The 24,257-nt window shown below is 51.3% G+C and overlaps 9 protein-coding genes across 10 annotated transcripts; 5 read left to right on the forward strand and 4 right to left on the reverse strand.

Annotated features, from left to right (window-relative positions):
• Nucleotides 1-349: 349 nt before the first annotated feature.
• Nucleotides 350-1,115, forward strand: LOC132340220 (scale keratin-like). The gene is made up of 2 exons (XM_059871082.1): nucleotides 350-408; nucleotides 516-1,115. The coding sequence occupies exon 2, from the start codon at nucleotides 540-542 to the stop codon at nucleotides 930-932; it is 393 nt and encodes a 130-aa protein (XP_059727065.1). The 5' UTR covers nucleotides 350-408; nucleotides 516-539; the 3' UTR covers nucleotides 933-1,115.
• A 1,067-nt stretch (nucleotides 1,116-2,182) lies between these two features.
• On the reverse strand, nucleotides 2,183-2,934 carry LOC132340219 (scale keratin-like). The gene is made up of 2 exons (XM_059871081.1): nucleotides 2,890-2,934; nucleotides 2,183-2,782 (listed from the first exon to the last, which is right to left on the reverse strand). Exon 2 carries the CDS (start codon nucleotides 2,756-2,758, stop codon nucleotides 2,366-2,368), a length of 393 nt encoding a protein of 130 aa, XP_059727064.1. The 5' UTR covers nucleotides 2,759-2,782; nucleotides 2,890-2,934; the 3' UTR covers nucleotides 2,183-2,365.
• Nucleotides 2,935-3,628: 694 nt separating this feature from the next.
• On the forward strand, nucleotides 3,629-4,438 carry LOC132340223 (scale keratin-like). Its single transcript, XM_059871085.1, has 2 exons — nucleotides 3,629-3,731; nucleotides 3,839-4,438. The coding sequence occupies exon 2, from the start codon at nucleotides 3,863-3,865 to the stop codon at nucleotides 4,253-4,255; it is 393 nt and encodes a 130-aa protein (XP_059727068.1). The 5' UTR covers nucleotides 3,629-3,731; nucleotides 3,839-3,862; the 3' UTR covers nucleotides 4,256-4,438.
• LOC132340218 (scale keratin-like) lies at nucleotides 3,646-7,859 on the forward strand. 2 transcript variants are annotated; one of them, XM_059871080.1, is made up of 2 exons: nucleotides 3,646-3,731; nucleotides 7,188-7,859. In XM_059871080.1, exon 2 carries the CDS (start codon nucleotides 7,212-7,214, stop codon nucleotides 7,602-7,604), a length of 393 nt encoding a protein of 130 aa, XP_059727063.1. In that variant the 5' UTR covers nucleotides 3,646-3,731; nucleotides 7,188-7,211; the 3' UTR covers nucleotides 7,605-7,859. The 2 variants fall into 2 exon arrangements, with proteins under 2 accessions (XP_059727063.1, XP_059727062.1); XM_059871079.1 differs by lacking the exon at nucleotides 3,646-3,731 and adding an exon at nucleotides 6,949-7,080.
• On the reverse strand, nucleotides 5,530-6,386 carry LOC132340215 (scale keratin-like). Its single transcript, XM_059871075.1, has 2 exons — nucleotides 6,237-6,386; nucleotides 5,530-6,129 (listed from the first exon to the last, which is right to left on the reverse strand). Exon 2 carries the CDS (start codon nucleotides 6,103-6,105, stop codon nucleotides 5,713-5,715), a length of 393 nt encoding a protein of 130 aa, XP_059727058.1. The 5' UTR covers nucleotides 6,106-6,129; nucleotides 6,237-6,386; the 3' UTR covers nucleotides 5,530-5,712.
• A 2,534-nt stretch (nucleotides 7,860-10,393) lies between the features above and the next one.
• Nucleotides 10,394-12,508, reverse strand: LOC132340196 (scale keratin-like). The gene is made up of 2 exons (XM_059871044.1): nucleotides 12,472-12,508; nucleotides 10,394-11,311 (listed from the first exon to the last, which is right to left on the reverse strand). The coding sequence occupies exon 2, from the start codon at nucleotides 11,289-11,291 to the stop codon at nucleotides 10,740-10,742; it is 552 nt and encodes a 183-aa protein (XP_059727027.1). The 5' UTR covers nucleotides 11,292-11,311; nucleotides 12,472-12,508; the 3' UTR covers nucleotides 10,394-10,739.
• A 2,249-nt stretch (nucleotides 12,509-14,757) lies between these two features.
• On the forward strand, nucleotides 14,758-16,269 carry LOC132340201 (scale keratin-like). The gene is made up of 2 exons (XM_059871056.1): nucleotides 14,758-14,801; nucleotides 15,348-16,269. Exon 2 carries the CDS (start codon nucleotides 15,368-15,370, stop codon nucleotides 15,893-15,895), a length of 528 nt encoding a protein of 175 aa, XP_059727039.1. The 5' UTR covers nucleotides 14,758-14,801; nucleotides 15,348-15,367; the 3' UTR covers nucleotides 15,896-16,269.
• A 1,108-nt stretch (nucleotides 16,270-17,377) lies between these two features.
• LOC132340205 (scale keratin-like) lies at nucleotides 17,378-19,706 on the reverse strand. The gene is made up of 2 exons (XM_059871061.1): nucleotides 19,598-19,706; nucleotides 17,378-18,229 (listed from the first exon to the last, which is right to left on the reverse strand). The coding sequence occupies exon 2, from the start codon at nucleotides 18,200-18,202 to the stop codon at nucleotides 17,735-17,737; it is 468 nt and encodes a 155-aa protein (XP_059727044.1). The 5' UTR covers nucleotides 18,203-18,229; nucleotides 19,598-19,706; the 3' UTR covers nucleotides 17,378-17,734.
• Nucleotides 19,707-21,388: 1,682 nt separating this feature from the next.
• On the forward strand, nucleotides 21,389-22,746 carry LOC132340206 (scale keratin-like). The gene is made up of 2 exons (XM_059871062.1): nucleotides 21,389-21,529; nucleotides 22,024-22,746. Exon 2 carries the CDS (start codon nucleotides 22,051-22,053, stop codon nucleotides 22,513-22,515), a length of 465 nt encoding a protein of 154 aa, XP_059727045.1. The 5' UTR covers nucleotides 21,389-21,529; nucleotides 22,024-22,050; the 3' UTR covers nucleotides 22,516-22,746.
• The last annotated feature ends 1,511 nt before the right edge of the window (nucleotides 22,747-24,257 follow it).

Genomic DNA, 24,257 nt, shown 5'->3' on the forward strand with positions numbered 1-24,257 from the left:
CTGGGTTAAAAAAAAACTCCTGTCAGGCCTGATCTTTGTGGGACGAAGAGGAGAGATGTCCATATGGCCCGGACTAATTCCACCCCAGCCCCACCCTTTTGGACCCTAAAGATGTTCCTGGATCCCATTCATGGGTGCCATTCCATTTATGAAGCATCTGACGTGGCAGGAAGGACAAGATCGCTTGGGCAGCGGGATGTGCTGGGCTGGCACCTGGGGGATGCTGACTCAGGGAGAGGCAGGGGCTGCACAGCCCTGGTGTCAGCAGCAGCAGCAGCAGCAGGGAGTGTCCCCTGTGCAGATTGGCCAGGGCGGAGCTGAGCAATGCCGGGGCTGCTATAAAAGCCCTGCCAGGACCAGAGTGGACCAAGCACTGCCCTGGCCACCTTCTCCTCCTCGGCAACAAGCGTAAGTGTGCCAGAGCTTCTGCTCACGGCTCCCTGCTCCAGCCCCTGCCCCTTTGGCTCGGGTGCTGCCCTGGGCTGCACTCCTGCCATGGCTGCCCTCTCTTGCAGAGCACCCTCGGATCCCTCTCCAAGATGTCCTGCTACGACCTGTGCCCACCCAGAACCAGCACGGAGCTGTGCCCACCCAGGACCAGCGTGGCTGTGCCCCAGCCCATCGCTGAGAGCTGCAACGAGCTGTGCGCCCGCCAGTGCCCCGACTCCTCTGCCTTCATCCAGCCACCGCCCGTGGTGGTCACCTTCCCCGGCCCCATCCTCAGCTCCTTCCCCCAGCAGGCCGTGGTGGGCTCCTCCGGAGCACCGGCCTTTGGCGGCTCCCTGGGGCTGGGCGGCCTCTACGGCGCCGGCGCCACCCAGGCCTCGGGGGGCCTCTGCACCTTTGGCAGAGCCTACGCTGCTCCCGCCTGCAGCCCTTGCGCCCTGCCCCGCTACAGCAAGAAGCTCTGGGACACCTGCGGGTCCTGCTAGAGCCACCAGCAACAGCCCCAAAGCTCCTGTGGCCGCCTCAGCCCAGCATGGAGAAGCTGAGCTCTGCACAAGCTGCCCTGGCCTCCTGCAGCCCGTGACACCCGGCCTGCCTGGGGCCTGCCCACCCTCCCTCTCCCTGCCTCTCCTGCCCTTCTTGGTTCAATAAAGTTTTCCTGCATCCAACTCCTCTCTCTTTGCCTCTTTTTCTGGTTTCATGGATACCTCTGGGGTTGGGGGAGTTCCAAGTGTGGGCGAGGAATTGGTGATGCCGGGAGAGCATCCCCAATGGGTGATGGGAGAATGGAACATGGAAGAGGAAGGGGAAGGTTATCCAGAAGTGGGTATGGGACAGTGGAGGTTCAAGTGGAGATGAAAATCAAATCAAAGTGGTAATGGAAGGATACAAGTTTAGCATTGGGAACTGTTAGGTTAGGAGTCAGAGGAGAAGGATAAGGAACAGGAAAAGGGGAAGAAGGAGAAGGAGAAGGACAAGGACAAGGACCTCGGAGCACTCTGCCTGATGACAGACAGATCCGCCGGCTTGCTGGCCATGAGACCCAGAGCTCTCATGGACCTGCAGATTTGTTGGCACGAGTGGGGTCGGCCATGGAGCTGGAATCTAACCTGGGGCAAAGGCTACCAGAGCTCCAGCTCATCTGTGCTACCATGGCTCTGCTAAAAGACCACAGACAGAAATCAGAGAGAGTCTTCCCCATCACTCTTCCCTGTACATTTAATTTCCTTGCCATCAACTCCTTGGCCGTCCCCAAGGAGTCGATGGCAAGGAAATTTAATGTACAGGGAAGAAATATAAAGTCTTCCTTCTTTATATTTCTCCTACTCCTTGTTTCTCATCTTCTCTTTCCTCTTCTCCTTCTCCTTCCTCTTGTCTTTGTTCTTCACATCCTCTTTCCTCCTCTTATCCTCCTTCCTCTTCTCCTTCTCTTAATTTTACTTCTCCGACCCCTTGTTCATCTCGTCCTTCCCATCCTTTTCCTCCTTCTCCTCCTTCTCCAAACCCAACCCCTTCCCAACATTCTCTACCTTTTCATTCTGATTCCATTTTGGTTTTTTTTTCTTTGCCATATTACTTCCTCTATCCCTCTCTCTGATCTCTTTTACCTTCTCCCTCCCCCTGAACTTTCCATTCCCCTTGGCTATTCCAGCAGCACCATGTCCCCTCCCACTCTTGGAATACCCGCATCCCTGATAATGTCCTGGTTTTGGCAAAGGAGGCAAAGACACAGGAATTGGATGCAGGAAAATTTTATTGTACCAATAAAGACAGGAGAGGCAGGGAGAGGGAGGGTGGGCAGGCCCCAGGCAGGCCGGGTGTCACGGGCTGCAGGAGGCCAGGGCAGCTTGTGCAGAGCTCAGCTTCTCCATGCTGGGCTGAGGCGGCCCCAGGGGCTTTGGGGCTGTTGCTGGTGGCTCTAGCAGGGCCCGCAGGTGTCCCAGAGCTTCTTGCTGTAGCGGGGCAGGGCGCAAGGGCTGCAGGCGGGAGCAGCGTAGGCTCTGCCAAAGGTGCAGAGGCCCCCCGAGGCCTGGGTGGCGCCGGCGCCGTAGAGGCCGCCCAGCCCCAGGGAGCCGCCAAAGGCCGGTGCTCCGGAGGAGCCCACCACGGCCTGCTGGGGGAAGGAGCTGAGGATGGGGCCGGGGAAGGTGACCACCACGGGCGGTGGCTGGATGAAGGCAGAGGAGTCGGGGCACTGGCGGGCGCACAGCTCGTTGCAGCTCTCAGCGATGGGCTGGGGCACAGCCACGCTGGTCCTGGGGGGGCACAGCTCCGTGCTGGTCCTGGGGGGGCACAGGTCGTAGCAGGACATCTTGCAGTGGGATCCGAGGGTGCTCTGCAAGAGAGGGCAGCCATGGCAGGAGAGCAGCCCAGGGCAGCACCCGAGCCACAGGGGCTAGGGCTGGAGCAGGGCGCCACGAGCAGAAGCTCTGGCACACTTACCCTTGTTCCTGAGGAGGAGAAGGTGGCCAGGGCAGTGCTTGGTCCACTCTGGCTCTGGAAGGGCTTTTATAGGAGCCCTGGAATTGCTCAGCTTCGCCCTGGCCAATCTGCACAGGGGACACTCCCTGCTGCTTCTGCTGCTGACACCAGGGCTGTGCAGCCCCTGCCTCTCCCTGAGTCAGCATCCCCCAGGTGCCAGCCCAGCACATCCCGCTGCCCAAGTGATCTTGTCCTTCCTGCCATGTCAGATCCTTGATAGCAGAGATGGCACCAAGGAATGGGCTCCAGGAATTCATTTAATGGTCCAAAGGGGTGGGGCAAGTTTGGAATCAGCCTGAGCCAGGTGGACATCTCTATTCTTTGCCCTATGAATAAGGCCTGACCGGAGAAGTTTCTGTTCCCAGCGTCATGGAACTCCCGGGGAAATGAAGGCAAACACATGGGATCTGGTAATGTTGGGCACTCTTGTGATGCAGAGATCCCCTCCATGGTGAATGCCTCTGCCACCCCTGCCCAAGATGTGCCAGTCCCTGACAGGTGTTCCTGGAATCCATTCCTGGGTGCCACCCAGGCTATCAAAATATGACACGGCAAGAAGGACAAGATCGCTTGGGCAGCGGGATGTGCTGCGCTGGCACCTGGGGGATGCTGACTCAGGGAGGGGCAGGGGACACACAGCCCTGGTGTCAGCAGCAGCAGCAGCAGCAGCAGCAGCAGGGAGTGTCCCCTGTGCAGATTGGCCAGGGTGGAGCTGAACAATGCCGGGGCTGCTATAAAAGCCCTTCCAGGGCCAGAGTGGACCAAGCACTGCCCTGGCCACCTTCTCCTCCTCAGGAACAAGGGTAAGTGTGCCAGAGCTTCTGCTCACGGCTCCCTGCTCCAGCCCCAGCCCCTGTGGCTCGGGTGCTGCCCTGCTCTGCTCTCCTGCCATGGCTGCCCTCTCTTGCAGAGCACCCTCGGATCCCTCTCCAAGATGTCCTGCTACGACCTGTGCCCACCCAGGACCAGCACGGAGCTGTGTCCCCCCAGGACCAGCGTGGCTGTGCCCCAGCCCATCGCTGAGAGCTGCAACGAGCTGTGCGCCCGCCAGTGCCCCGACTCCTCTGCCTTCATCCAGCCACCGCCCGTGGTGGTCACCTTCCCCGGCCCCATCCTCAGCTCCTTCCCCCAGCAGGCCGTGGTGGGCTCCTCCGGAGCACCGGCCTTTGGCGGCTCCCTGGGGCTGGGCGGCCTCTACGGCGCCGGCGCCACCCAGGCCTCGGGGGGCCTCTGCACCTTTGGCAGAGCCTACGCTGCTCCCGCCTGCAGCCCTTGCGCCCTGCCCCGCTACAGCAAGAAGCTCTGGGACACCTGCGGGCCCTGCTAGAGCCACCAGCAACAGCCCCAAAGCCCCTGGGGCCGCCTCAGCCCAGCATGGAGAAGCTGAGCTCTGCACAAGCTGCCCTGGCCTCCTGCAGCCCGTGACACACGGCCTGCCTGGGGCCTGCCCACCCTCCCTCTCCCTGCCTCTCCTGCCCTTCTTGGTACAATAAACTTTTCCTGCATCCAATTCCTGTCTCTTTGCCTCTTTTGCCAAAACCAGGAAGTCTGTGGCAATGGGGGAGTCCCAAGACTGCGAGGGGAAATGGTGTTGCTGGGATTGCCAGGGGCAATGGAAGCTGGACGGGGAAGGGGAATGGAAAAGAGATGATGGACTGACAACAGTAATGTGGCCAAGAAAACAAAATGGACGCTAAATTAAAAGATAGAGAATATTGTGAAGGGGTTGGGTTAGGAGAAGAAGGAGAAGGACGAGAAGGACAAGAAGGAGAAGGAGAAGGAGGAGTAAGATGAAGAGAAGGAGAAGAGGAAGGAGAAAATGGAGAAGAGGAAGAGGAAAGAGAATGTGAAGAAGAAAGACAAAAGGAAGTAGAAGAAGGAGAAGAGGAAGGAGAAGAAGAGAAACAGGGAGTGGGAGAAATATAAAGAAGATAGACTAAGACATAGCAAGGGAAGCAGAAGTTGATGACAAGGAACTTTGATGTCAAGGGAAAAGTGAGGGGAAAGTCTCTCCCTGATTTCTGTCCCAGGTCCTTTACCAAAGCCATGGTGGCACTGAGGGGCTGGAGCTCTGGTAACCTTTGCCCCGGAATGGTTCCCATCTCCATTACCAACTGCACTGTTTGCCAACACAACTGCACGTGTGTGAGAGCACGTGGTCTCATGGCCGGCAAGCCGGGGGATCTGTCTGACTTCAGGCAGAGCCTGTGGAGCTCCTTGTCCTTGTCCTTGTCCTTGTCCTTGTCCTTGTCCTTGTCCTTGTCCTTGTCCTTGTCCTTGTCCTTGTCCTTCTTCTTCTCCTTCTCCTCCTCCCTCTATTTCATGTCCTGTGTCTAATTCTACTCCTCCTAGTTCTTTCTCTCCTGTCACCTCTGATTCCAAAAGTTCTCTTTTGTATTGTTCCACTTCCACATTGATTTTGTTTTGATCTCCACTACAACCGCTGATGAGCTACAACATTTTCTGTATAACCTTCCAATTCCTCCCAGATTTTGCATTCCCTGTGGCCATCCCAGGATCACCGACTCCCCTCCCACACTTGAAAGAACCCCATTCCAAGGGGTCTTCATGACTTGGGAAAAAGAGGCAAAGAGACAGGAATTGGATGCAGGAAAACTTTATTGAACCAAGAAGGGCAGGAGAGGCAGGGAGAGGGAGGGTGGGCAGGCCCCAGGCAGGCCGGGTGTCACGGGCTGCAGGAGGCCAGGGCAGCTTGTGCAGAGCTCAGCTTCTCCATGCTGGGCTGAGGCGGCCCCAGGGGCTTTGGGGCTGTTGCTGGTGGCTCTAGCAGGGCCCGCAGGTGTCCCAGAGCTTCTTGCTGTAGCGGGGCAGGGCGCAAGGGCTGCAGGCGGGAGCAGCGTAGGCTCTGCCAAAGGTGCAGAGGCCCCCCGAGGCCAGGGTGGCGCCGGCGCCGTAGAGGCCGCCCAGCCCCAGGGAGCCGCCAAAGGCCGGTGCTCCGGAGGAGCCCACCACGGCCTGCTGGGGGAAGGAGCTGAGGATGGGGCCGGGGAAGGTGACCACCACGGGCGGTGGCTGGATGAAGGCAGAGGAGTCGGGGCACTGGCGGGCGCACAGCTCGTTGCAGCTCTCAGCGATGGGCTGGGGCACAGCCACGCTGGTCCTGGGGGGGCACAGCTCCGTGCTGGTCCTGGGGGGGCACAGGTCGTAGCAGGACATCTTGGAGAGGGATCCGAGGGTGCTCTGCAAGAGAGGGCAGCCATGGCAGGAGAGCAGACCAGGGCAGCACCCGAGCCACAGGGGCTGGGGCTGGAGCAGGGAGCCGTGAGCAGAAGCTCTGGCACACTTACCCTTGTTCCTGAGGAGGAGAAGGTGGCCAGGGCAGTGCTTGGTCCACTCTTGCCCAGGCAGGGCTTTTATAGCAGCCCCGGCATTGCTCAGCTCCGCCCTGGCCAATCTGCACAGGGGACACTCCCTGCTGCTGCTGCTGCTGCTGCTGCTGCTGACACCAGGGCTGTGTGTCCCCTGCCCCTCCCTGAGTCAGCATCCCCCAGGTGCCAGCCCAGCACATCCCGCTGCCCAAGCGATCTTGTCCTTCCTGCCATGTCATATTTTGATAGCCTGGGTGGTACCAGGAACGGATTCCAGGAACACCTGTCAGGGACTGGAGTGTGTGGGGCATGAGTGGCAGAAGACTTCACCATGGAGTGAATCTGAGCATCACCGAAGAGCCCAACACAACCAGACCCCATCTGTTTGTCATCACTGCCCCAAGGGTCCCACAAGGCTGTGTTCAAAAATTTTGTCCTTTCAGGCCTGATCTTTGTAGGGCTAAGAGGAGAAATGTCCATCAGGCCTAGGCTCATTCCACCCCAGCGCCACCCCTTTGGACCAATAAATGTATTCCTGGATCCCATTCCTGGGTGCCATTCCATTTATCAAGGATCTGACATGGCAGGAAGGACAAGATCACTTGGGCAGTGGGATGTGCTGGGCTGGCACCTGGGGGATGCTGACTCAGGGAGGGGCAGGGGCTGCACAGCCCTGGTGTCAGCAGCAGCAGCAGCAGGGAGTGTCCCCTGTGCAGATTGGCCGGGGCGGAGCTGAGCAATGTCGGGGCTGCTATAAAAGCCCTTCCAGGGCCAGAGTGGACCAAGCACTGCCCTGGCCACCTTCTCCTCCTCGGCAACAAGGGTAAGTGTGCCAGAGCTTCTGCTCACGGCTCCCTGCTCCAGCCCCAGCCCCTGTGGCTTGGGTGCTGCCCTGGGCTGCTCTCCTGCCATGGCTGCCCTCTCTTGCAGAGCACCCACAGATCCCACTCCAAGATGTCCTGCTACGACCTGTGCCCACCCAGGACCAGCACGGAGCTGTGCCCCCCCAGGACCAGCGTGGCTGTGCCCCAGCCCATCGCTGAGAGCTGCAACGAGCTGTGCGCCCGCCAGTGCCCCGACTCCTCTGCCTTCATCCAGCCACCGCCCGTGGTGGTCACCTTCCCCGGCCCCATCCTCAGCTCCTTCCCCCAGCAGGCCGTGGTGGGCTCCTCCGGAGCACCGGCCTTTGGCGGCTCCCTGGGGCTGGGCGGCCTCTACGGCGCCGGCGCCACCCAGGCCTCGGGGGGCCTCTGCACCTTTGGCAGAGCCTACGCTGCTCCCGCCTGCAGCCCTTGCGCCCTGCCCCGCTACAGCAAGAAGCTCTGGGACACCTGCGGGCCCTGCTAGAGCCACCAGCAACAGCCCCAAAGCCCCTGGGGCCGCCTCAGCCCAGCATGGAGAAGCTGAGCTCTGCACAAGCTGCCCTGGCCTCCTGCAGCCCGTGACACCCGGCCTGCCTGGGGCCTGCCCGCCCTCCGTCTCCCTGCCTCCCCTGCCCTTCTTGGTACAATAAAGTTTTCCTGCATCCAACTCCTGTCTCTCTGTGTATTTTTCTGGAATTTTCTTCCCTCCTCTGCTTGAGGGTAGATTCTGATCTCTCTGTTTTTTGCCACGGCGTATCATACGATTTTTACTTCTTTGAGAGGTCAGGTGATCTCTGCTTTTTTTGTATCACTTCATGTTGTACCCTTTGTTTTACTTGTGGTTATTTCCCTTTTTTTTTCCCGGATTCACTCTGTCTGTCAGACAGGCTGTGGCACATTTGCAGTGAAAGTGAAATTGGGTGTGCTCCTTCCCTTGGTTTTACAGCTTCCACTCATGTTACCATCACTCTTGGGTATTTTATGTTTTCAGAGGACTCTCTCTCGAGCATGTAAAGGGCGCAGGGATCTCTGGCACACTCCTGGTCACAGCAGGAGCTGCTGGCCCCAGGCTTTGAGGCTTTAAAATCCCAACGTGCCCTTTGTTTGCCCCTCTTTGACGGTACCGTCTTGACCTGGTGTCTATTTTTGCCCTGTGAGTTAAAATTTTTTAAGCAGCCAGAGGTCTGAGACTCTTTTTGGAAAACCTGGTGTCGAGGCAGTGAGAAATCCTTGTGTGACTGTGACTGTGAGAGGTGTGGGGACTCAAGCAGAGGTCACTGGAACCAGCGGTCACTGGAACCAGTGGTGGCTCAAATGGTTCACCTGCATGTGACCTTCAGTGCCCTGGGCTGCTTGACAACGTGGGGATCAGTCCTGGGTTGGACTCGATGATGCTGGAGGTGTTTTCCTTGTTCCTGGGATGCTGAGGTGGCTCCTGGAAGGAGGGACAGGAAGTTTTCCTTGCCATTGCACCACCTCCTTTCCCCGCAGTCAGCAGACACCCGGCTCTGCCCCGTCCCATGCTGGTCACTCTGTTACTGCTGCTCCCAGCAGTTCAGCCACCTCGTTTTTCCAGTCTGAAACTCTGATTCCCTCTGGCCCAGTGTCACTCAACTTTCTGTTATCAGGGCTCCCAAAAGTTGTGCCAGTGCCAGGAACGCAGATGAATAATTAGAGGTTTTTCGGGATGGATCCTTGAGTAAGGAATGGCGTGAACTCCCTCCACCCCATAACTCGGGAGTAGACACTGAGAGAAAGGTCAGCCTTTGTTGGATTTTGCAATCAGACATGAGCTCACTCTGAGCAGGCATCCAGCCCAAATTAAAGCTGTGTAATCGCTGTTCCCTAGTGTTAATGGCTCTCTTCAGGGGCGTTATCTTGGGCTGAGAACCTGCCTGACACAACACCTAATTAGGTTGGTACCTGCCTGGCACTGCCTGGTTGAGAGGATCAGATGAAATTTGGCAGTCAAGCTCAGGTGTTCGGCTGGGCTCATGATTTACACCCAAGCACCTCTTGGAGGCTGCAGGTGGAAGAAAAGATCAGAAGAGAAACGAAAGGAAAAGCATCTGCGTTTTGTAAAGTTGTTCCAGGAGCTGCCCTGGCTGAGAGGAGAGGGGATGGGGAGGATGAGGCAGGGAAAGAGAGGAGAACCTGCCAGGGGAGAGCTTTTGGAGATGCAGCAGGGGATGTTCAGGTTGGACATGGGAATTTCCTCCTGGGAAGGGCAGTCAGGCCTTGGAAGGGGCTCAGGAAGGTTTGGCATTCCCATCCCTTGAGATGTCCAAGAAATTCCTGGGTGTTTGGCTTGGTGACCTGGTGGGGATCCAGCACTTCTTGGATGATCTCAAAGGTATATTCCAACCTAAATTCTGTGGGGTTTTTTGATCAAAATATTCTCAAATAAGTGTTTGTTTACCCATAAAAATGAAGTCTTGTTTTGTGAAAATAAAAGCAGCATTCACAGGTACCATGGACTAATTTTCATTTCAATTCACTACTTATGGCCATCTGAGAAATCCAGTCCAATACAAGGAAGAATATTGAAATTACCTGTGAAAAATATGATTTGCTGCTCCTTGACACTGATCAAGATAATTTCTTTGAAAGAGTGCCAGTGAAGAAAGAGGTAAATCCTCTCTAATGCATCAGTTCATGTTCTTTTTGCCTCACGTGATGACAGGTTCACCCAAACCTTCCCCGAGGCAACTTTATCATGGCAATGATTCACGAAAAAAGAGAAGGTAATGCCTCATCTTTGCTCATCAGATACCTATCTCAAAAATTGTTTCCCTTTGTTCATCTTCCTCCTATCATTCCTTTTCAGATTGTGCTTTGGCAGAACTGCAGGCAGTATTTTTTAGCTCTGTCTTTGAAGGCAGTTGGATGATTTCTAATACATCGAATGGAAGGTGTAAAATTAAAAGGAATTCCAGCACTAAATTAACGACTTAAAAAAATAACCATGGAATATCCTGGGTTGGAAGGGCCACACGGGGATTGAGTCCAACTCCTGGCCCTGCACAGGCACCCCAGGAATGCCACCCTGTGCCTGAGAGCATTGTCCTTGAGTTCTGCCAGCCTTGGGGATGTGACAGTTTCCTGTCCCGGCGCCAAACTGGATGGAAATAATTGGAATAACTACTGGAAGTCTGAGAACTGGAATAATCAGTGTAAGGCAGAGAGGACTCTCAGCTGCAGGTCTGACCAAAACACGGTTCTGATGGGGAGGAATTCCACTCTGGGGTTTAACAGGAAAAACAAAGGCAGGTGTTGGATGCAGGATTTTTTTATTGCAAGGGCAGGGAAGGCCCCAGTGGAGGAGGACACGGGAGGCAAAGACCAGCAGGTTGTCCCTCACTAGAGCTGCTCCCTCAGCCTTGTGGCAGGAGGCAGCAGTTTCAGGGAGAAGCCAGTGGGTGGTGGAGCCTCACATTTGGCCGCTGTAAGGGGCAGGGAAGAGACTGAACAATGGAAGGAGGAAACCAAAAGGAGAATTTCTAGAGGGGTTCAGTCTCCACGGTCTGAAATGAAGTTCTGACGCTCTGCCCCTTCCTCAGGAGCTCAGGTGAGGATCCACTGGTGCCGTTTGCCGAGTCAAGGGATTCTTCCCTCGGGTTTAGCAGGAGCCACAGCTGCCGCGGCGGTAGCGGCCATAGCGGGAGGACCAAGAGCTGCAGGAGCCAAAGGATCTCCCAGAGCCAAACAGACCCCGGTACCCCAGGGAGGAGCCCCCACAGGACCCCAGACCCCCATAGCCCAGGGAGGAGCCCCCATAGCCACACAGACCCCCATAGCCAAATCCTCCATAGCCCCCAGAGCCAAATCCTCCATAGCCCCCAGAGCCAAATCCCCCATAGCCCCCAGAGCCAAATCCCCCATAGCCCCCGGAGGACCCCGAGGCTGCAAGGACGGGTGCTCCAGCAGATCCCACCACGGAATTCTGCGGGAAGGAGCTGAGGATGGGGCCGGGGAAGGTGACCACCACAGCGGGAGGCTGGATCACGGTGGTGGAGTCGGGGCACTGGCGGACACACGGCTCGTTCCCGCTGTCAGCGATGGGCTGGGGCCGGAGGACGCCGCAGCCACCGCTGAGGCTGGAGCCACCGATGAGGCCGGAGCCACCGATGAGGCCGGAGCCACCGCTGGAGCACAGGTCATAGCAGGACATCTTGTAGGGTGGAGGTTGATCTGCAAGAGTTGATTGGAGCAAGTACAAGATGTTATTTACGGACAGAAAAGGGCTCTGGAGCTGGCTGCCTTTCCCCAGGCAAGAGAGGTTTGAAGGAGTTGAATTTCTCCATGTCTCTTAAAGATGAAAATTGAATAAGAACAATTATTTGTTCTTAAATTATAAGAACAAAAATTATTTGCTGGGGCACTTTAGTGAGTCAGGGGATCAACAAGGAGTGGGACTCCTCTCCAGGAGTTGAGTGTGTTGTTATTCAGGATTTCATGACTCTGGCTCCTCATTCCCACTGATCTCCTTTGTGCTGATCTTTGTCTAAACAGGGATTATAACTCTTTGTCTGTTCAGATTCACTCAGTAGCTTCTTAAATGAGACCATTACAAGGGAATTGCAAAGATGATTGTCCCAAATTTCCAAACATTGAATCAGGGCTTTGAGATCCCTACAATGAGCTTAACACCCCAGTATTTTGAGTTTTGGCTATGAACTCTTTTGAAAAATTCTCACACCGAACCACTTGCCCTCATTAGCTTGGAAAAACCCAGCGCTTCACGTTTCAGCTCTTTAAGTTCCCTCCAGGATCCCTTTTAATCTTAAATAAATCTAATACAGAGCATTTGAAACAGTTTTCAGTTCTTCTCTGTGTCCTACTCCAAGCCAGTGCCTGGTCTCTTGGGGTGTTCATGCCCATTTATCTTTAATTAAAAGCATTTCAGATTTGTGTTAGATTTTTTTCAAATCTATTTCTGATTTGTAATAGAACAAACTGGATCTAATGGCAGGTTTGCCTCTAAACTCAACATTTCCCAGCAGACCAGGAAGATTTAAACTTTCCAAATAATTTCCTGTCACCCATTTAACCAAACAGAGGATAGGAATAGACGTGAACCTTTCACATTATGGATACACTGGTGAAGGCCACCCAACATCCAACAGAACTTTCTGATAAGGAACTTTTGGTTTGATTTGGAACAGAACGCCAGCCTCGAAAGCAGAGAGCAGCCTTCCATAAGGTTTTGGCGAGGTTTATCTCTTCACCTAAAATTTTGCCTACGAGTTCCCAGTGGAAGAGAGCACCCCAGATGAATTGTACAGCAAAGAGAGATTCCAAAAGCAGCAAAGAGCAATTCCAGAAGCAGCAAAGAGCAGCTCCAGACTTACCAAGTCGTTGAGAAGAACGAGTGAAGGGAAGACGTTTGGGAGAACCCCAAGTGGAGACAGCTTTTATACACTTCAGACTTGCCTCAGGGCTCAGAGGAGCTCGTTAGTTGACACAGAACATTTTTTTTGTATTGATTGCTCCTCAAAGTGATGAAATTGTTGCTCTTTGTGTTTATTCTTGATTTCAAATGTCGCGTTACGTCACACGAGGTCCTTTGATGTGAAACGCTGATGGGTGAAATTGGTGCATCTTTCATCCTAAAACATGATTCATGAATTCGTGTCAGTTTTCTGGGGTGACACCATGTACTGAGATATTTGCACACCAATATTTTTGTCCCGTCTTATAAGACAATTATGCTCAGACTTTTACAGAAATTATGAAACTCTTAGAATGTTTTGGAGACACAAATATCCAGAAAAAGTCTTATGTTTTTTCTGACCCTTAAACCACAATTTAAACCTGAGTTTAGTTCTGAAGGAAGAGATTTTTATGACCCTTTATGATTGCAAGGATTAGAATGGAAAGCTCAAAATAATCACGGGGTACATTGAATTAATAATCAAATTTATGTTTTATTGAGATGGTTCCATATCTGGAAGTGTTCAAGGCCGACTTGGATCAACCTGGGACGGTCAAAGCTGTCCCTGTCCATGGTAGGGGTTGGAACAAGAGGGTCTTTGAGGTCCCTGCCAATTTTAAACCATTCCATGATTCTATATAGGAGAAATCCCAAATTTACCTGTAATGGAAATAAAACCCCTTTGTTTTTAGAGAGGATCTTGCAGCTAATCCCATCCTTGTTGTGTCTTTCAGCACAGAGCAATTACGAGGTGGAGATCTGCTGGGAAAAGCCAATGTTGGATTTGCTGAGGTTTCTCTCTCTGTTTGCACCACGATTGTCCTACTCTATCATTATCATCGTTATCATAATCACCCACATGGTTATCTCCACACTGTGTATTATTTATAAATTATGAGCTTTTTCCAATCTGGAGATACACATGGGAAGTTCCTGTGCCATTATCCTGGAAAAAAAAATTCATGGCGAAGTTTTACGAGAACATTCCAAGGGATTTTTAAGCTCCTCCTCAACACCCATTACTGACTTGTTCCTACTGTGTCAGAGTTATATAAAATCTGTGCCTAGGTGTGAACACCCCACAATTACAAGAGATTATCTCATTAAAATGCATAAATTGAGGCCACTTGGGTTTTTCCCATAATCAGCTCTTGGTTTGTAACATTGACCTTCCTGTCTTTGACCTTAAGAATAAAATCTATTTTTCTTTTTTATTGAATACACAGAATGTTGTGTCTATAACATGTAAAAATAGGAGGGGAAAGCATGAGAAATGAAAGGGAAGCAAAGCTCGATGAAACAATTCAGAAAACTCAATTTCCATGGAATTGTGGCTGCCAGGTGAAATAGTTCTCTGTTTCCAGGAACTGAAAGAGAACCAGTGGAGAGTTTAAAAAGGAACATGGGGAGAGACTTCTTCTAAGGGTTGAATTGGCAGGAAAAGAGGGATTGGATTAAACCTGGCAGAGGGGAGGTTTAGGTGGGATATTGGGCAGAAATTGTTCCCTGTGAGGGTGGGGAGGCCCTGGCAGAGGATAGTCCATGGATTCCCCATCCCTGGAAGTGTCCAGGGCCAGGATGGACAAGGCATGGAGCACCCTGGTCTGTTGAAGGCATCCTTGGATGATCTTTAAGGTCTTTTTCAACCCAACCCATTCCATGACAGCATTTTATGGTGTAAAGTCCATTCAAAGATGCTCCTGACTGCTGTGTTTGCCTTGCCTTGAGTGGGTGGAGGGAGGAATGCTGAGCCTGCAGAACCAATGCTTTTCCCTTTGTTATTTGTCTCCAGTCCTCATGTGAGTTCCTAAGAGAAACTCCATTGGCTCCGTGTCTCCTGTTGATCTCACTCAGGGACCTTTACCTGGACAAAACCATGACTGTCCTTCAGTCATCCTAATTATGAAGACCTCATAAATAAACCAAGTCATCTTTATTTCCTCCCCTAACGCTAAGGAAAGCAATGGGATCATAAAAAATAATTCCCCACATAAAGCCTGGAGACAACAGGTCTGGGATGGAATGTGCAGCTCACGCTATGTGTGGGTTTGAAATGCACCAGCAATAAGCAAAGACAATTTCAGCACTTTGGGGAATTATGTGGCCTGCAATTTGGGGTTGGGACCTAATTATGAGCTGGTGCATCAGGTGCCCAGTGCCCTGTGGGCAAGCAGGGAGCTCTATAAAAGGTGTCTGCAGCAGGTCCTTCCATCCACTTCTCTCACTTGTTCTGCCTTTGTGAACCAGGTAAGTCACGTTTGTCTCAAATTTCTCTGAAATGAACTTTCTGTCAAGAAATCTGGGGTTGGGGTCAGGCTGCCACTGCTCTGTTGGATATTTGGTGTTTAATTTCTCATTTATCTCTCTATCTTTTACGAGAGAGATTCACTAAGTGGTAATGAACCCCAAACTTGTATTATTTTAGGACTCCAAAGGGTTCTTTGTATTTTAGGAGTTAAAGAATAACCTCTACATGTGGCTACCTTTAGTAGCCACAAAACTCAGAGTTTTGCTGAATTTGTAACAGGAAAGATAAAATCTGAGTAGAAATCATCAGCTAAGAGTAATGTAATACTGATGAAATTATCTGATCTGGAAATTCAAAGATACAGCTAAAGAATACACACTGAGTTGGACTGAAGTCAAGAGTAGCCTGGAAATCACAGCCATAGGAAAAATAAAAGAGGAAATACATTTACTTCCCAGATTTATTACTGATACCCTTAGACTGCTTCAGCACAGCCTAAAGTTTGCTACTTCCTTAAAATTAATACAAATTAACACCTTCCACAGATTAACCTCCACCCTACAAGATGTCCTGCTATGACCTGTGCTCCAGCGGTGGCTCCGGCCTCATCGGTGGCTCCGACCTCATCGGTGGCTCCAGCCTCAGCGGTGGCTGCGGCGTCCTCCGGCCCCAGCCCATCGCTGACAGCGGGAACGAGCCGTGTGTCCGCCAGTGCCCCGACTCCACCACTGTGATCCAGCCTCCCGCTGTGGTGGTCACCTTCCCCGGCCCCATCCTCAGCTCCTTCCCGCAGAATTCCGTGGTGGGATCTGCTGGAGCACCCGTCCTTGCAGCCTCGGGGTCCTCCGGGGGCTATGGGGGATTTGGCTCTGGGGGCTATGGGGGATTTGGCTCTGGGGGTTATGGAGGATTTGGCTATGGGGGTCTGTGTGGCTATGGGGGCTCCTCCCTGGGCTATGGGGGTCTGGGGTCCTGTGGAGGCTCCTCCCTGGGGTACCGGGGTCTGTTTGGCTCTGGCAGATCCTTTGGCTCCTGCAGCTCTTGGTCCTCCCGCTACGGCCGCTACCGCCGCGGCAGCTGTGGCTCCTGCTAAACCCGAGGGAAGAATCCCAAGTGATGTCTCGCCAACAGCTGAAATGTGATGGTTTCACAGCCAAAGAGCTTGGAACCACTGCTGCTCCATTCCAAAACCTTGGATTTGTAGCTGTGCAGCCACTTTTGGATTTCTCCTTTTTCAACTTCTGCCTTAGAGCTCCTCACACCCCATTTCTTTGCTGCCTGGGGTAAATGTGGAACAAAAGGGCTCAAAATGGGTCCTGCTTGTTCACATGAACAGCTGGGATTTGGAAGAGAACCCGAATTAACCCCATGTGAATGTGCCTCTGGCTGGAGAAGAGTTTCTTGTTTCTCAGAGATTCTGCAAATGCGTTGCTTTGCTTGCTGCCATTAAAAGTTTATTGCATCAAAGTTGCCATGTTCTGGTGGTCTTTTCTCCTGTTTTCACCCTTGTCTTTTGCCTTTGGAGAAGCCTCACCTGTGCAGGTGTCAGTAACAGCCAAAAATATCCTGGAATCATGGAATGTTTGGGTTGGAAGGGATCTTAAAGCTCATCTCATTCCACACCCTGCCATGGGCAGGGACACCTCCCACTGGCCCAGGTGGCTCAGAGCTTCATCCAACCTGTCTCTAAACCATGGAGATTGATGTCCTGCCCAAAAAACCGGGGAAGATTAAATTTTTATATGGATTTCTTACAGGTAAAGCTTTCATCTCTTTGAGCTTCGTGTTCTGACTCAAATATTTCCTCAAACACTTAAATTCTGTCCTCAGGAACAACCTCGGCAAAAAGTTTAATCAATTTCCTGTCAAATCTTTAAATAAAGTTTTCTAGGCCACAGAGTGGAGCTTTGAAATCTGAAATCTTTCTGAACAATTATGAAATGTGAAGTGTTGGATGGCTTTTGATGGAAAAACAATTCCTTCAAGGATTCTTTCACACCAGCAAGAAAAGCTGGAACAGAGAGAACCTGGGAAAAGGGTACCTGGAAAAATGAAAAGGTAGAAAATGCCTTAACCTGTGATAAAATCCAACCTTCGTCTTGCTCTGCTGAGATTCCGCCTTCCAGGATCTACAGGGAAGCTGGAGAGGGAACTGAAGGGACAGAGGGCAAATTTAGGGTGGATATTGGGAAGAAATATTTCCCTGTGAGGGTGGATAGGCCCTGGCACAGGTTTTCCTGGGAATCTCCGGCTGCCCATCCCTGGAAGTGTCCAATGTCAGGCTGGAGCAACCTGGTCTAGTGGGAGGTGTCCCTGCCCCTGGTAGGGGGTGGAAGGAGAAGATCTTTAGGGTCCTTTCAATCCAACCCATTCCATGAGTCCATGACTCTGTAATGTTATTATTCCTGCTCCCAAATTCTGGATCAAGAAACAGTGGCTGACTTCACTCCCAGCTAAGACATTCCAGGTGGTTTTGAAGTCTGAACCTCAGACTATTCTAAGGATTTGTATTTTCCCCCACCCTGTACAGAGAGAAGTGTTGCGAACCCACAGCCAGAGAAATTGAAACTAAAACTTTGTTTTTTGCAGAGCAGAATGACTTTAATGAGAAAAAAGCATTCACAGAAAAGCATTTCAGAGTATGAAGAATATCAGATCACAGTCAACTCCTTCCGTGGTTGCTCTTCTCCAGTTGGACGGTGAAGTTGCATTTTAGAAGGAGATCAGTCATTGTTTCATCCCACATATTACACACACAGACGGAAAAAAAAAGCCCAGAAGACAGCAAGTAGAAGGCGAATGAACCAAGGAGGAGTTGTGTGCTTCTAGCTCCACCTGAGTGGGGTGGCCATGGTCACAACACCTCCTCTGGGGCCAGGACTGTATCTCTCCATTGCCGGTGATTCCTTAGTCTGGGATGCTTCCGTAGGGTTTAGCAGGAGCCCCAGAAGCCGCGGCCGTAGCGGCCGTACCAGGAGGAGTAGGGGCTGAAATAGCCAGAGCCAAAGGCTCTGCCAGAGCCATACAGGCCCCGGTACCCCCCACAGGACCCCAGACCCCCATAGCCCCACAGACCCCCGTAGCCCAGGTGTCCATAACCCCCATATCCATAGAGACCCCCGTAGCCCAGGTGTCCATAACCCCCATAGCCATAGAGACCCCCATAGCCCAGGGAGGTCCCCGAGGCTGCAAGGACGGGTGCTCCAGCAGATCCCACCACGGAATCCTGCGGGAAGGAGCTGAGGATGGGGCCGGGGAAGGTGACCACCACGGGGGGAGGCTGGATCACGGTGGTGGAGTCGGGGCACTGGCGGACGCACGGCTCGTTCCCGCTGTCAGCCAGGGGCTGGGGCCGGAGGGCGCCGCAGGAAGAGTAGGGGTACAGGTCGTAGCAGGACATCTTGTAGGGATTGGAGGTCAACACAGGCTGAAAAAGAAGGCAAGGAGTTGAAAATTCAGCAATTTAAATTAAAATAACAAGTAGAGTGTTCTGAGAAGTTTACAATCTCAGTGCTCACTTTTTCTCAAAAAGCATTTTTTTTCAAAAATTCTCTAAAGGGTGTACACACACAAGAGCAAGTGGGGAATGTTCAAAAAACCTTGTCCCTCCTAACACCCTGCAGAGAACTATGACTGATTTCTCCACGTTAAACTGAAACCCGGGAAGCAAAAGCCGCGAGAGCAAAGTGACTTTGTCCAAGGTCATTGGATGAGTCATTAGGAAAACTCAGATTTGGGTTCAGCAGGTTTGCATGAGATGGAGCTTATAGAGAACTTAATTACAGTAGCTTCATCTTCCCACTCATCCCAATTTTGCTGAGAGTCAAGGGAACAACAGATTATAGGATTGTGAGCACCTGGCTTTCCCAGAAAGGCATTTGACAAGACAATAAAGAACAAATCTCCAACGATGTTCCGTAAATCCTTAACAGAGTTCTGAGGAGGAACTTGAAAGCAAGAAGGTGAAGGAGAGCCTGAGGATTTGTGGTAGCAAGACACACATGGCTTTATCACATGTGAACGGCTGCAAGGGTGACACCATTGTCAAACCCTGAACATTTTATGCAAATGTTGAGATGGGTTAAACCTATCAAAATGAGGATCAGAGAATTACAGGCTTCCTCAAGCTGGAAGTGACTCAAAAGTCTCAAGTCCAACTCCCTGCTCTTTGCAGGGTTATTTAGAGCTAAACAGAGAACCTTGGAATTGCCTGGTTTGGAAGAGACCCTTAAGATCATCCAGTCCCACCCCCTCCATGGGCAGGGACACCTCCCACTACCTCAGGTTGCTCCAAGCCCTGTCCCAACTGACTTTGGACGCTCCCAGGGATGGAGAATCCATGGAATATCCAGTGCCAGGGCCTCCCTACCTTCACAGGGAAATATTTCTTCCCAATATCCCACCCAAATTTCCCCTCTGTCAGTCTGATCCTATTCCCTGCGTCCTGTCTGGGCAGCTCCTGAGGAAAGTCCCTCTCCAGCTTCCCTGGAACCTCTGCAGATCCTGACATCTCCACACAACCTCCGTTCCTCCCAGCTGAACATTCCCAGCTCTCCCAGCCTGGCTCCACAGGGGAGGAGATCCAGTCACCTCAGTTGACTCAGAGCACTGTCCAGTTGCTCCAAGGTCTGGAGCTCCTGACACCAAAAACTCCACACACCAAAAAGACAGAAAGGTCCTTGGTCTTTCCCAAGTCCATGCAGATTCACCCAACAGAAAGGATGTTGGACATCAACTCAAGTTGAAGCCAACAATAAAAAATACACCAAGAGCAACGGAGAAGATTCAGACTTACCCAAGTCTCCAAGAAGTCAAGGGAAGCGTTTGGAGGAGTGAGGAGACAGAGGAGCTTTTATATCAGCTGGAGGTACCAGATCAGCATCTCTTGCCCGCCCCAATTTCAAACTCATGCAACCATCAGGATGATGAAATTATTGGGTTCATTATTGGCGTTTATGAGGCCTTTCAAATTTGTTTGTAATAATGATCTAGGCATCACATGAGATTATAGAGAATTCTTTCATCTTGTGACGAACTTGGGGGGAGATTAACACCCAACATTATTCCTGTCACTTCCTTGGAATTACATCAGGAATTGCCAAGACAGCTCCTCTAGGTATGAACTGAATACCTGGAGAGTGGCTCAGGGGTTCATCGGAATCAAAAATTCCACTGGAATTTAATCCTGGGCAGGAAAAACAGTGAAATCCTAAATTTTGGCCAGGTCCACCTAGTTTCATGGAGGAGACAGAGAGGAACCTTTGTCTTCCTGAGGCTTGTTTGGGTTTGGGAGATAAACAAGGAATGAATTCACAAAGTTAATGAAAACCACGAAGGGATTGGAGGTCCTGAAGAGACTTTTCTAAGATGTTGAGGGTCCCATGTTTTCTGGACAAAGGTGGCACCTGAGAACATTGGACAGGCCTGAGGAAAGGTGGGATTTTTTGGGAAAAAATGGATCCTCTGGTGCAAAAGTCAAAATGTGACGCAAATGTTTTGAATTATTGCCTCTGGTTCTCAGGAATTCATGAGCTCCTGTGATACACAAGTCATAAATCCCAAAAAGGGCTGAGCTGGAAATTTCTGGGATGAGGGAACAATCAGGAATTTGGAATGTGCGGCACAAAGGCTCCTTCTTGCCTCATGTACGGGTGGGCCATTTTAATATTGCAGACTCCACGCCATGGGTGATCCCTAAATGGTGAGGTGGGGTTCTCAGCATTTGGGGGGCAGGGGGTTTTGGACAATAATCTTTTCAAGCTTCCAGGGAGCAAGCTCATGCAAATCCTGTAGATGATCCAGTAGATTAAAGGCACAGAGCTGGATTTAGATGCCTCACAATTATGGAATGACATCACATTCAAACACCTCAGTTGAGATATTTGTGTCCTTGGTATCATCAGTTCAAGGCCAAATACTGGGGGCTCATGCCCCTTCAGGTTTTTTCCCAATGAAAAAGAATTTGAAACAAAAAATTCTGAATAAAACCCGGAAATTCATGAACCGTACTTTATTCAAAACATATTTTATTCCAGGGATGGGGCAACCACAGGCTCTGGTCCCAGGGAACAAGGGACAGGAAAACAGGGAATGGCCTTGGGTGAGGGTTGGTCTCAGCCTGGACTTGATGGTCTTGGAGAGCTTTTCCAACCCAAATAATTCCAAGATTCTGTAACAAAAACCATTTAAGGACCGCAGGATGCTTTCCATGCCTTCCTTTGGGTTCCATATTGTTCTCGCATTAAGCAGATAGTGATAATGACAAAAATTACCACCCCAAAGTTGCTCTAAATCATTTTTTCTCCAGATATTTTGTTTTTTAAATGGAAAAAAATGGTCACATCAGGTGACCCCAAGCGAGCAGATGGGTTTTGCCATAAACGATGGAGAAGCTCCGGAAGAGCGTTGGGATAATTCCTGCGGTAACACCAGGGCTGTGAATGGAATGATAACAGGAATGAGGATGACTTGTCACCATTCCAAATGAAAGAGGGCTCTGATGAAACACACCTATCACATTTCACGAGACTTCGGACCAGCAAATAAACAAAGAGTCATCAGAACTTTGAAGACCTACGTGTCGCATTCATTTGGGGTTTGTCCCAATTATGCACATCCCCAAATTGCACCTTAGATGTTCCCCAGGATCTTGGGAATGGTATAAAAGCTCTCCCAACCTGGGGCTCTTCACTTCGCCTTCCTCGCTTCATTCACCTCAGTGAGAAAGGTAAGCACCATTCTAAGGATCTCTCCCCTTAGAATTTTCTCTTGGAAAATTCCAGTCTCTCTTCTCTTCTGGTCTTAATCAAGGTTGGGATCATCCATAAGGATTCTAAGATTCTTAATAATTGGGCTATTTTGTGATGGTTTTATTTTTAGTTGGTGCTGGACATTCTTGAGTTCGGAATGGTAAAATCATTCTTTCTTCTTAGAAGAAATTAGAAAAATTTAGAATTAGAAACCAAAGCAGCTTCCAAAATCTTGCAGAAGGTTTGTTCAGCCAATAAGAATTTTCTATGGGTTTTCTATGGTGGGAATGAAGTACAAGAAATTAGGAATGAGACCCCAGGAGAGACGACAGCTCAGAGAGCGAGTGATTTACAAAAACACTGATGAGAATGAAAGACAACCAAGACTTGAGACATAACAATTATTTTCATCCACACATCCAACTGTGAAATCTTTTAACCATTGTATTTCTGCCTTTTGCTCACTCCTCAGCATCCACTGACCTCCAATCCCTACAAGATGTCCTGCTACGACCTGTACCCCTACTCTTCCTGCGGCGCCCTCCGGCCCCAGCCCCTGGCTGACAGCGGGAACGAGCCGTGCGTCCGCCAGTGCCCCGACTCCACCACCGTGATCCAGCCTCCCCCTGTGGTGGTCACCTTCCCCGGCCCCATCCTCAGCTCCTTCCCGCAGGATTCCGTGGTGGGATCTGCTGGAGCGCCCGTCCTTGCAGCCTCGGGGACCTCCCTGGGCTATGGGGGTCTCTATGGCTATGGGGGTTATGGATCCCTGGGCTATGGGGGTCTCTATGGATATGGGGGTTATGGACACCTGGGCTACGGGGGTCTGTGGGGCTATGGGGGTCTGGGGTCCTGTGGGGGGTACCGGGGCCTGTATGGCTCTGGCAGAGCCTTTGGCTCTGGCTATTTCAGCCCCTACTCCTGGTACGGCCGCTACGGCCGCGGCTTCTGGGGCTCCTGCTAAATCCTCTGGATGATGTAGAAGGGCAAAGAAAAATGCAGATTTTTCTTCCCTTTAAATTCTTTCCTGATACCTCCTTGAGTTCAATTCCTTGTTATCTTCTTTATCACCCCTGTGGCTGACTGCAGTGACAGACTGAAGTGTCTTTCAAGTTCTGCCTGCATTTACAATACTGATGTTACCATGCTGTTTGTGTTCTTTTCATTCTCATTAAAACTGTTGCATCACTGAAAATCCTTGTGTTGGGCTTTTGTGTCCTCACCCACCCTGAGTTTGCCAACCTGGGTAAAGCTCCCTGCTCTGCATGAAGCTGCAAAAACATTGAGCAAACCCTGCCCAGAGGGGAAAGTCTCCATGGAGATCTTTTCATAGGGAGTTCTTACCCATGAATTTACAATTTCGGTAAATTTGCATTTACGGAACTGCAACGTGGTCACAGCATGGTGGCCAAAGGTGGTCAGAAGTTTCCTCTACATGATGAGCCCTGTGTGCAGAGGGAACTTCTTTAAATCCACAACAAGGACCTCATGACTGGTCATGGAATCAGTGAATTGGGTTGGAAGAGCCTTGAAGATCATCAAGACCATGGGTTTAATTTATTTATATAGTAAATAGAAATGGAATTTGTGTCCATATTTTATAAGTAGCCTAAAACCCAACAAAAGCACCGCACCATAAATGTCATTATCTTCTTATGTCATCAGCAAAGCACAAAGCCACCTCCTGATTCAGGCAGATCCTTATCTCACAGGGAGTTTTCCTTATCTGCTTCAGCTGCCAAAAGATCTCAGGGTACGCATTTTCCTGCAGCAGAAAGACTTGTTGAATATCACCACATTTAGAGAAATTCTGACCAGAAAACTGAAGGGAAAACATGAATTAAAAAAAGGCAAAACCTGCTGCAAAATTGAATGACTCCCAGCAGAACCCAGAGCTCCCCCTTTGGTATCCAAATGACACGTGGAGTCAATGTTCGATGTCCTGCCAGGACCTGAAAATCAGTCTGAAAAATCTGCCTACCTCCTGCCAGGACCTGAAAATCAGTCTGAAAAATCTGCCTACCTCCTGCCAGGACCTGAAAAATCTGCCAGAAAACCTGTGGTGGTGAAGAGCAGGGTAAGGAAAGCTCAGGTTACAAAAGGAGCCCTTAAGCAGGGTTTAAGCCGGGCTCTAACGGAGATCCTGCAGTGCTTCCTGAGGGAAGGGACAAAGGATCCGCCTGATGACACCGGATGGTGGCTGAGCCACCACCCTCGGGTCAGGGCAATCCTAGAGTTGGTCATCGGGAAATGTGACAGTCATCAGGTGACGTGAGCGTGGCCATCACCCAGCAGAACCTTCTGAGGGACAAGGGGGAAAGCTTGGAAATCTCATGGAAATGGGAAAATTTGGTGCCCAGTTCTGGGCCCCTCATGGCAAGGGGAACATTGAGGGGCTGGCGAATGTCCAGGGAAGGGAATGGAGCTGGAGCAGCTGGAGAAGGGTCTGGAGAATCCTGAGGGAGCTGGGGGGGCTCAGCCTCAAGAAAAGGGAGATTCAGGGGGAATTTGGGATCTGTCAGGGGGCATTTGGGATCTGATCCCAGGAAACAGGGACAGGACAAGAAGGAATGGCCTCAAGCTGTGTCAGGGCTGGAAATCTGGGAAAATTCCTCCCGGAAAGGCCTTGGAAGGGGCTGCCCAGGGAGGTCTGGAGTGGCCACCCCTGGAGGTGTCTGGGGAATTCCTGGACATTGGTCTGGATGA

Source organism: Haemorhous mexicanus, chromosome 31, assembly GCF_027477595.1.
Source record: "Haemorhous mexicanus isolate bHaeMex1 chromosome 31, bHaeMex1.pri, whole genome shotgun sequence".
Taxonomy (NCBI): domain Eukaryota; kingdom Metazoa; phylum Chordata; class Aves; order Passeriformes; family Fringillidae; genus Haemorhous; species Haemorhous mexicanus.

What these genes read in the sequence shown, in the direction of transcription:
- LOC132340220 (XM_059871082.1), top strand. Translation starts at nt 540, where the DNA reads ATGTCCTGCTACGACCTGTGCCCACCCAGAACCAGCACGGAGCTGTGC.
- LOC132340219 (XM_059871081.1), bottom strand. Translation starts at nt 2,758, where the DNA reads ATGTCCTGCTACGACCTGTGCCCCCCCAGGACCAGCACGGAGCTGTGC.
- LOC132340223 (XM_059871085.1), top strand. Translation starts at nt 3,863, where the DNA reads ATGTCCTGCTACGACCTGTGCCCACCCAGGACCAGCACGGAGCTGTGT.
- LOC132340215 (XM_059871075.1), bottom strand. Translation starts at nt 6,105, where the DNA reads ATGTCCTGCTACGACCTGTGCCCCCCCAGGACCAGCACGGAGCTGTGC.
- LOC132340218 (XM_059871080.1), top strand. Translation starts at nt 7,212, where the DNA reads ATGTCCTGCTACGACCTGTGCCCACCCAGGACCAGCACGGAGCTGTGC.
- LOC132340196 (XM_059871044.1), bottom strand. Translation starts at nt 11,291, where the DNA reads ATGTCCTGCTATGACCTGTGCTCCAGCGGTGGCTCCGGCCTCATCGGT.
- LOC132340201 (XM_059871056.1), top strand. Translation starts at nt 15,368, where the DNA reads ATGTCCTGCTATGACCTGTGCTCCAGCGGTGGCTCCGGCCTCATCGGT.
- LOC132340205 (XM_059871061.1), bottom strand. Translation starts at nt 18,202, where the DNA reads ATGTCCTGCTACGACCTGTACCCCTACTCTTCCTGCGGCGCCCTCCGG.
- LOC132340206 (XM_059871062.1), top strand. Translation starts at nt 22,051, where the DNA reads ATGTCCTGCTACGACCTGTACCCCTACTCTTCCTGCGGCGCCCTCCGG.